Source organism: Glycine soja, chromosome 16 (genome assembly GCF_004193775.1).
Source record: "Glycine soja cultivar W05 chromosome 16, ASM419377v2, whole genome shotgun sequence".
Classification (NCBI taxonomy): domain Eukaryota; kingdom Viridiplantae; phylum Streptophyta; class Magnoliopsida; order Fabales; family Fabaceae; genus Glycine; species Glycine soja.
Window position 1 is genome coordinate 37,246,604 of NC_041017.1, and position 10,025 is coordinate 37,256,628.

The 10,025-nt window shown below is 31.0% G+C and overlaps 2 protein-coding genes across 2 annotated transcripts; both read left to right on the forward strand.

The window, feature by feature from the left end:
• Nucleotides 1-519: 519 nt before the first annotated feature.
• Nucleotides 520-2,761, forward strand: LOC114390499 (40S ribosomal protein S3-3). Its single transcript, XM_028351235.1, has 6 exons — nucleotides 520-678; nucleotides 788-935; nucleotides 1,028-1,199; nucleotides 1,980-2,034; nucleotides 2,110-2,241; nucleotides 2,378-2,761. The coding sequence occupies exons 1-6, from the start codon at nucleotides 649-651 to the stop codon at nucleotides 2,546-2,548; spliced, it is 708 nt and encodes a 235-aa protein (XP_028207036.1). The 5' UTR covers nucleotides 520-648; the 3' UTR covers nucleotides 2,549-2,761.
• A 3,553-nt stretch (nucleotides 2,762-6,314) lies between these two features.
• LOC114390356 (peroxidase 47-like) lies at nucleotides 6,315-10,025 on the forward strand. The gene is made up of 4 exons (XM_028351077.1): nucleotides 6,315-6,598; nucleotides 7,457-7,645; nucleotides 8,128-8,290; nucleotides 9,533-10,025. Exons 1-4 carry the CDS (start codon nucleotides 6,344-6,346, stop codon nucleotides 9,898-9,900), a joined length of 975 nt encoding a protein of 324 aa, XP_028206878.1. The 5' UTR covers nucleotides 6,315-6,343; the 3' UTR covers nucleotides 9,901-10,025.

Below are 10,025 nucleotides of genomic sequence, written 5' to 3' on the forward strand. Positions count from 1 at the left end.
CATCTAACGACCTTTACTGGGCTGTCTCTCATGTACAATTAATTAGGCCCAAACAAAAGAGAAAAGAAAAGAAGACAACATTTATATTTTTTTTTGTTAAAATTACTTAATAATGTTTGTTATTTATATCTATTTAGATAAATTAATTCTTGGAATTTAAAAAATACTAAAAAAATAGGATTTTTTAAGCTAAAATGTTAAGTTTTAAACAATTAAAAACATTTTATACCTCACAAGTTGATTTATCTAAATAAATTAAAATAATTTACTATTACTTTTAAATTACACTCTTGGCAATTTTTTGAAGGACCGGACAATTTTTCTATATAAAAAAATATGTCAACTAAAGTCCCCATTTTTTTTATACATAGTAAAGCCACCTTTAATAAGCTTTTTTTTTTTAAAAAAGAAATTCTTTGCTAAAAAATAAATAAATCAATTTCATACATTTTTTTAAGGCTGCTATTTTATTATGCCTTAATCCCAAAGAAGGGAGTAGAATCGGCCCAATCCAAAACCCTATTATAATTATAAGCATTAGGGTTTCTACCACTTACCAGTTAGTTGCTTTGTTTCACTCACACTGTGTTTGGAGCAGAATCAGATCGTGTGTTCCGTACGTTCGTTCGTTCATTTCCAGTGTCAAACATGGCGTCTCAGATGAGCAAGAAGAGAAAGGTAAGTGCTAGAGAGAATCGAAAACAGCAACATTTTCTATTTGTGTTTATTTTTTCTTCATTCTTGTTGTGTATGTGAATTTGAACATTTGAATGGCGTTAATGTGTAGTTTGTTGCGGACGGAGTGTTCTTCGCCGAACTGAACGAGGTTCTGACTCGTGAATTGGCGGAGGACGGTTACTCCGGCGTGGAAGTTAGGGTTACGCCGATGCGCACCGAGATCATCATCAGAGCCACCAGAACCCAAGCTGTTCTAGGTGCGTGTGTTTCTAGAACCTTCCATTACTTTTGTGGAATCGAATTTTGGTTCATTCATTCATAAATTGTGTTGTTTTGATTGTATATATAGGTGAGAAGGGAAGGAGAATTAGGGAACTTACCTCAGTGGTGCAGAAGAGGTTCAAATTCCCCGAAAACAGTGTCGAGCTTTATGCTGAGAAGGTCAACAACAGAGGCTTGTGTGCCATTGCTCAGGCCGAGTCGCTTCGCTACAAGCTCCTCGGCGGCCTCGCTGTTCGCAGGTATAACATATTACTCTGCTAATGCATTCTTATATATCAGGCAAGGATTCTAGCTTTGGTTATTATGAATTTGTACATTACTTGCTTAATGTTTATGTTTCACCATGGTAGGTAGATTAATGTGAAAGCTAGATCACCTGTTTATATTATTTGATTTGATTTAACAATTTATTAACTGGTAATTTTGCTATTGTTGTTCATAGGTGTATACCTAGTCTTTAGATGTTAACTGGGTATTAAGTACATTGGGAACTATTTGATGATACAACGATTGAATCCCACATCCTAGCCACTTTGCCTCCACGTTGACCTAGCTCCCCTCTTGCATATTGTTAATTACCTTGTCCATAATCAAAGAGAAAATTCTGTATGAAGCCATCACAACATGATAGCTGCTTCTTTGCAATCTGTTTTATGCTTACTGCATGCTGTGAGACTGAAAATATATGTTTTTGCTTCTTACTTTATTGTTTGTTGGCTGATTGTAATATACTGTGGATTTCTTTTTAGTTTTGGGTATACTTATGTAAGATGGTATGATTAATCTGCCCATGGTGTTTAATGGAACTTATGGAAGTGGGTACCTTGAGGTGATATGTGGTAGCTCCTTATTTTAGACCTGTGTTTCTGTAGCAACGTGTTTCCATATTTTGCATTACTAATGTGTTTTTATGGCCTGGGTGCTTTTAAAATTTTCCTTGTGTATTTGTGTGAACACAATTCTTCTGCATCCCTGTGGCAAAATTATAATCTCTATATATCTTAAACTATTTATTTCAGGGCTTGCTATGGTGTTTTAAGATTTGTGATGGAAAGCGGTGCCAAAGGATGCGAGGTTTGTTTTATGGAGGCCTATTATTGTATTGTTTTATGTAATGGTTTTTTTGTAATTGTTGTTTGACTTGAGCAGGTCATTGTTAGTGGAAAACTGAGAGCTCAGAGAGCCAAGTCCATGAAATTCAAGGATGGATATATGATTTCTTCTGGACAACCAGTCAAGGATTACATTGACTCTGCAGTGAGACATGTGCTACTAAGACAGGTTTGATTTTTTATTCTTCATAGTTAACTGATGGAATTTCTTTTAGCACTAGGATTTTCATGTTGTTGGCTCATTTTCTTTCTTCATGGATTGATGGTGCTAAATGCTAATTGATTCCTTACTGTCTTATATATAGGGTGTTCTTGGTATCAAGGTTAAGATCATGCTTGATTGGGATCCTAAAGGGAAACAGGGTCCTAAAACTCCCCTTCCTGATCTTGTCACGATCCACACCCCCAAGGAAGAGGAAGAATATGCCCGGCCTGCTGCTGTTTTGGCAACTGATATTGAGGTCCCTGTTGCTTGAAAATGTTTTATTTGTTCTTGAGTAGAAATTCATAGCACCTGAGTACCTAGTATGCAGTGTTCATTTGCTTAGACCTGGTCAGATTTTTGTAGTGTCTTATCTTTGTTGGGAAAGACTAGTTAAATTTTTTTGTAGTTTCTTAACAGTTTATGAAATTGCTACAAAGTGCCAAGTATTTTAAGCATCAATTGATTATTATTATTTAAATCTCCATGTGCTGAGCAGTTCGGATTGTGTTAGTGGTTTATAATGTCATTGGTTTTGGTATGTTTTATTTTCCTTGTTCTAATGCTGTTAAACAATTTTTGGACGTGCAGGTGATTTTATTTTTTATAAAAAAAAACATAACTTGATTATTTATTGTTAAAAAGGAAATTAAAATACTTTATTTTGTTTTTTTATTTCATACTTGTACAACCTTTCAAGATTTTCATGTCTTTTTACGATCATTTATTTGTTTTTATGCGTTATGAAAGAGTTCGCAAGTTGTGATGGACAAACATCGTTAGACATTGTTTCCGGAATGTTTGTCAAACCCTTTGTCTTTGAGGCTAAATTTTTTTAGTGTGTTGCTAATTAGCATCCTTAGCCCATTGATTAAGGTATTAAAAAATATTTATTGTGAAGATTACAATAGAATGTAAAAAAAGTTCTGGGCAACGTAATTTTGTGTATTCTAATAAAATATTTTTTAATTTCTTAATCAATCTCTTAAGATCTCTGATTAGCATGTTAAAATATTAAGGGTTAGTTTTCTTATAGTTTTCAATTTTCCAAAATTTAAAAACTTATTTGAGTGAGGAATTTTATAAAACTAATCTTTTTAGGACTCCTTTAGTGGATAAAATAGATAATAACAAGATAAACTTTAATCCTATTGAGAGTTTAGTATACATCATGTAACAAATTGAATATAATATTTTTGTTTTGACATGATGATAGGATATAATATAAATTATATTTAAACGACAAATATTCCATTTCATGAAAATTGCATATGATTTTTTAAAAATTAACTTTTTGATTTTTTTACAAATTATGAAAATCGTAAGAAAAGTATAATTTTAACTAAATTATAGCGTGTATAAGATTTTTTAAAATTATTTGAGTAAAAATTATTTAATTTTTAATATCTCAATAAATAATATAATTTAAATTCATGTGTCACAATTATTATTAATATTATATATAATTTCTTTTAATTCCTTTTTTTTCAGTGACACAAGTCGTGGCGAAATTTTCAACGGTGCCATATAATAATTTTATAAGTTAGTGTCTAGTGTCTTTTGCTTGGGGATAGTCAAAGCTATTACATAAAAATAAAAGTCATCGAGTATACAAATTACTAATACAATAAGATACTTTTCTTTGAGAAAGTTACCTTAATTAAAAAGGATATAATATATGAATTATTAATAAAATATGTTGTTAACTTTTTTAAAAATAATAAATATTTTAAGACAAAATAAAATAATGAAAGATATATATATATATATATATATATATATATATATATTAATATAAAATATTTAAATTATACAATTGAACATAGAGGAAATTGATACGCAACTAACTACACACATGGAGATGGATATGAAGAGAACATCACCCAACATATGTAACTTAGACGCGTTGAAAGCACTATCAAGAACATGATCAGTGTTGAAATTTCATGCTTCATGCACTCTTGCCACCTTTTTTGCACTATTAATTAAGCTTCGCACCACTTCACATAAGAGATTACACTTGCAATTATTTACTCGATCTTCATTCCCTAGCTATAAATGGCACCCAGCTAGCTGCACTACCATTAGCCAACCCACTTTAATTTGCTTCGTTTTCAGATCATTTGACCCATTTCCAACAAAAGTCAACGCGTTATATGGAGTAATAATGAGTTGACAATGCAAGTAAACTTTACTTATAAGCTTAATTAACATTTGGATTTCAATTATTATTGAAGCTCAATTTCTAGGCTTTTCTATTGACCTTGTAATGTCATGCTAATCCTCTCTAGCTAGCTCGTATTCACCAGATTATTTATTTATTTATAAGCCGGCAGTCTAATTAAGATAAGATATGGTTTGGTAGATTAATTTTATATACAATGTTATTTGGAATTTCACTTTCCCTAGTTATTTTAATATATCAGTCTGATCTTCAAAAAAATACATCAGGATCATATGAGGATCATTAATTTTCCCGTGTTAGTCTTAGCAAAGATCTAGATATAACTAGATGAAAGATATATGTATCGATCTTTAATACCTTCAGAGCATGTTTTGAGTTTCAACATGTTTCAAAGATTTTCAGTATTTTGCAGAATTATTCTAGCTAGGTTACAGTCTCGTATACAGATTCCACTACTAAATTAATGGTGAAATCCCCTTATAAGGGTCGTCAACTTACATGTGCGAGCAACATGCATCCAGTATAGTTTATTAGGACGGAGAAAAGAATGTTTTATTAAAGACGGGAGAATATAGTAGGGTTATCATTTAATAATTTTTTACGGTATTTTTATAACATTGTCTTTTTTCTTCTTATTTCCATGATATCAATTATCTAAATTATTTCATATTTTTCTCTCTTTTTTCATATCTTTTTCATAAAAAATTACATATATAAATACAATTTCTCATTTGAGAAACATATATAGTTCATAAGTATTCACCCCCCCCCCCCCGGTCCAATTTCTTTTAATATCTACTCATTTTCAATCATTAATTTGCATTTGCATAATAATATAATATACGTACGCATTCCTTGTTATAATTAGTTACATTAGTCACGCTGAATATGTGTGAGCACTAAAATTTGAATATTTCAAAAATATAAATAATTGCATTGTTCTTAAACATCTACTAAAAATCTTCTGCTTTAATTTGGTTTTTCATTTCCCATATGTACCAAAAATGTATACTATTAAAAAACACTTTCAAGAATGTTACGCCTACGCGTGCACGTCAAGAATAGAATTATCTCTTTCTATTATTTCTCCATAATTTAAAACTTGATAGTACTAAAGAATGTGAAGCTATCCTTACAATATTACAATAACCAAAGTTTTAATTTTACTTTTTACTCATCGCAAGTCTTAGGTGTTTTTTCCCCTTCAAAATTCTGGATCCTAATTAAATTACTTAATCCTACTTTTTTTATTTGTGAACGCTACTTACCTATTAAGCTTGAACCCAATGAATATTAATGTATCATGTATTTATAGTAGTAGCATAGACTTCAAGAAAAAAAAAGGATGCTATCATGTCCTATTTATCAAAGCAAAGAAATTTTAAATTTTTCCATGACATGCATCTTTCTTTTATACTAATCTTCTATCTTTTTCTCGGGCATCTTTCTAATAATTAATTTTGGTGTGCATTAAAAGTATCTTTAATTAATAGTTAGAGATTAATTCTTTTAATGTGTATAAGTAAATTGTCTCTCTCAATAGAGTATTACCATTCACATGATTAAATATCTAATCTCTATCATTATACTTCATAACTAAACTGAGCCCAATTTTGTTGGTTCTTTCTACATACTTCATAAGTATTTATATTTTTATTTATAATTTTTTGCAGAGTCTTCCGAGAATTAAAAAAAATATTGTAAGAGATTAGGCCATGAATAGGAGATTAATTAAATCCGAGGAATTCTTCTAACAAGTGTGCCAGCTTTTTCCAACTATATAAAGGTTCTTTTTCTTTATTCTCCTGCTGGGCCACATTACAAACTAAGCTCAATCCTTTCCCCACGTACTTACTGTATATATAGCCTGTTTGTTTCATTAAGATGTTGTGCAAACCACCTTTGAAGTGTTTGAAGATTGTGATCATGGCTAATTTGCTGACAATGTTTTTTGTTATGGAAATGATAGTAGTGAGTGGTTTCAGTTTTGGAGCAAGTGGCTTGAGCATGAATTACTACTTGTTGAGTTGCCCTATTGCTGAACCTGTTGTTAAGAACACTGTCAACACAGCTCTGCAGGATGATCCCACCCTAGCAGCAGGTCTTGTTAGAATGCACTTCCATGACTGTTTCATAGAGGTCCATTCTCTCTCTCTCTCTCTTAATTATACAAACAATCTCTCACTCACACTTGCAAGAAATTATTACATGGTCCAAAATTATCATAATCTCAGACAATCTTTGTGTGATACGTAACTGAGTTTTATTAAATCTTTTATATAAAATGTAAAACTTGATTAAGTGTGTTAAGTGGAGATTAGTTGGAACTATATAGACATATAATGGTCTTCATTCTGAAACATGTAATAAATTTCTCCATACTTTTACTCAGATATGGATGAAAAAATGTTAAGAGGTTTAATATAAAAATTAACATTTGTATCGTCATGCTGATAAAAAAAATAGTTTGTGTCTTCACCTAGTTTAAATTAACTTTTGAAATGTTGATTCATGACACAATATTAGAGTCTATGCGACTTAGTGATCTTTAAGTTGATCCTTATCTACTCCATTTTTCTAATAAAAAATTGAATTTCTTTAGCATAGGGAAGTTGATGGGCTCGTGTATTGTCTGTACTTCAAGTTAGAAGTGCATGTTAAAGATGTAATATAAATCATTCACGTGTTTCTATATACAAGGTTTTAATAAATGTTAATATTGTTGCTTCTTGACAAAGAAAAAAGGAGTGGAGAGAAATATGATTGAAGTAAACATACAAAAACCTAAGATACTTAAATAAGCACACATGTAGAAAAGGCAGACATGACTGTATTTACGTAACTTTGAAGATTCCATGTCTGTCTTTCAAGGGCAAACTTACTAACTTGCATCCATTTTCTAAACTTATAAACTGCACATTATTAACTTATAAGTATTATTTCACGAGTATGATCATATATGTGTGGTGATACAAAGGGTTTATTTTTGTCTACTAGGGATGTGATGGTTCAGTTCTGATTGACTCCACTAAGGACAACACAGCAGAAAAGGACTCACCAGCAAACTTGAGCTTGAGAGGCTATGAAGTCATAGATGACATCAAGGAAGAGCTTGAAAAACAATGCCCGGGAGTGGTTTCATGCGCTGATATTGTCGCTATGGCTGCTAGAGATGCAGTTTTCTTTGTAAGATGAAGCTACTACAAATTTATTGTTGTGTACCTTATTTTCAAATTTTTTTGGTGTCACAAAGGTGAATTCAATTTCAATACACAATTAATGAATTAGAAATGGCCTTGTATATAACTTTTGTAGAAACTATGACAAAAGTTAACATACCATTAAAGTTTAATATAGTTGGTAGATGATTGGATTCTTTAAACATGCTGACATAAGTTTAATTCGTTGGCCGTGCTTATAAAAAAGATTTTATTAGAAGACAAAAAACATACTTGATTATTTTTATGTCTCGAGGATTAGTCTCATGACTTTCCACTATGGAGATATCTTTCTTTCAACAAAAAAATAAATAATAAAAGTTAAAAATTTTATCATTCATAACAATTTATGATTGAATAATAGTATAAAATACTTTTTGGAGCTAATTAAATTCTTAAATAATTGCAATTAACTTTACCTAATGTCATTATTACCTATGACATGTGCAGGCAGGGGGTCCTGTATATGACATACCAAAAGGAAGGAAGGATGGAACAAGGTCCAAAATTGAGGATACTATCAATCTACCTGCACCCATTTTCAATGCTTCTGAGCTCATCAAGATGTTCGGACAACGTGGGTTTTCTACAAGAGACATGGTGGCTCTATCAGGTAATATAATATGTCTCTGTTTTTGCTATTTTTATTATGTGTCGAATAAGTCAAAGAGAATTAACTCTGACATAACCATACATACCATGTGTTAAATAGTAAATTCTGAAATGTTTCCAAATTAGTACGCACTAATTGAAGTTTTAGAACATGGTTAATTGTTTGGTTGATGCACAGATGAAAAAGACAATCATAAATGGGTGGATGGGAAAAAAATTGTAGTGTAGTATATAAGAAATAAATCAAAGAAATTGATTAATTCATTCACTCTGCAGGTTAACTTTGATAGGACTTCATAATTAGGATTATCCCAATTAATTGTGAATATTCTCCCTACTCGTTTTTTTCGAGGATCAAACTTGCTGATATTGTTAATAAACAGAAATAACTTAGTTTACATCAAGAGAAATGATTTGGTCCAATTGAATTGGGATCTCCTCTAACCAGCAATGATCCAAATAATGAAAAAGCTAGAGATGCTAAGCAATCTGCAACTTTATTTCCCTGCCTCTTAGTGAAGGTAAGGTTCTGAAGCAGATGATTTGGCAAGATATGCCTGCAATCATGCATTAATCCATGGAATAAATCTTACTAATAAAAACTAACCATTTAACAATTCACATTTATTGACAAAAATTCATGAAATAAATCCTTCCCATTATTAATTTGTTACTAAAATTTAGTGAACTTAATTAGCTGGCAAGAGAAAAGTAATTTTGCATGAGTATGGCTGGTAATCAACTCTCCACAAAAAAAAATTATTCATACTCATAAAGTGAGAACAGAATAAAGATTATACAAAAATAATAATAACAAATATAATAATTTAACATGATTTCATAATTCTTGTTTACGTTTACAGAAGAATCGTCTCAAAAAGTATTTTATTGTCACAAAAATAATTACAAGATTGTAATTCATCTAAATAGTGTATCACTTTACAAATCTTAATATTTCACTCAATGATTAAAAGAGATGATAACACCCTCACACAATCCTTTATTACTCCCTTCTCCTTCAAGGAAAAAAAATACTGATTTCATACTTATTAAAAAATTAATTAATTTTATTAAATTATGTACAAACATTTTTTTTAAATTATTTTTTCATTAGAATTGATATTAAACACAAATTTCTTAATCATATTTTAAAAATAATATTATTAAATAAGATAAAAATAATTAAGTTTTACTTATAAAAGAAAATGGAATGAAAAGTAAATAGAGATTTTGATTTGTGCAGGAGCTCACACATTAGGAGTGGCAAGGTGTTCTTCATTCAAGAACAGACTGACCCAAGTGGACTCAGAGTTTGCGAAGACACTCTCCAAGACATGCAGTGCGGGTGACACTGCTGAGCAACCCTTTGACTCCACGAGGAGCGATTTTGACAACCACTACTTCAACGCTTTGGTCTCAAACAACGGGGTTCTCACATCGGACCAAACGTTGTACAACAGCCCACAAACCAGGAACATTGTGAACGCTTATGCAATGAATCAAGCCTTGTTTTTCTTGGATTTCCAACAGGCAATGGTGAAGATGAGCATGCTCGATGCCAAACAAGGGTCCAAGGGGGAAGTACGAAAAAATTGTCATCAAATAAATTAAATTATATTGTTGTGGGTTTGTGATTGTATTGTATGTGTGGGGTGGGGAGAATCAAATCAAGGCTTTGTTGTTCAATTGATCTGTATGTCATAATCATAAATAATACGTATGCATGATTTTGTTTC

Bases quoted from the DNA above. Each gene is read 5' to 3' on its own strand.
- LOC114390499 (XM_028351235.1), top strand. From the start codon at position 649: ATGGCGTCTCAGATGAGCAAGAAGAGAAAG. The intron at 679-787 runs GTAAGTGCTAGA...GTTAATGTGTAG, and splicing joins AGATGAGCAAGAAGAGAAAG to TTTGTTGCGGACGGAGTGTT. The intron at 1,200-1,979 runs GTATAACATATT...TATTTATTTCAG, and splicing joins GGCGGCCTCGCTGTTCGCAG to GGCTTGCTATGGTGTTTTAA.
- LOC114390356 (XM_028351077.1), top strand. From the start codon at position 6,344: ATGTTGTGCAAACCACCTTTGAAGTGTTTGAAGATTGTGATCATGGCT. The intron at 7,646-8,127 runs GTAAGATGAAGC...TGACATGTGCAG, and splicing joins CTAGAGATGCAGTTTTCTTT to GCAGGGGGTCCTGTATATGA. The intron at 8,291-9,532 runs GTAATATAATAT...TGATTTGTGCAG, and splicing joins AGACATGGTGGCTCTATCAG to GAGCTCACACATTAGGAGTG.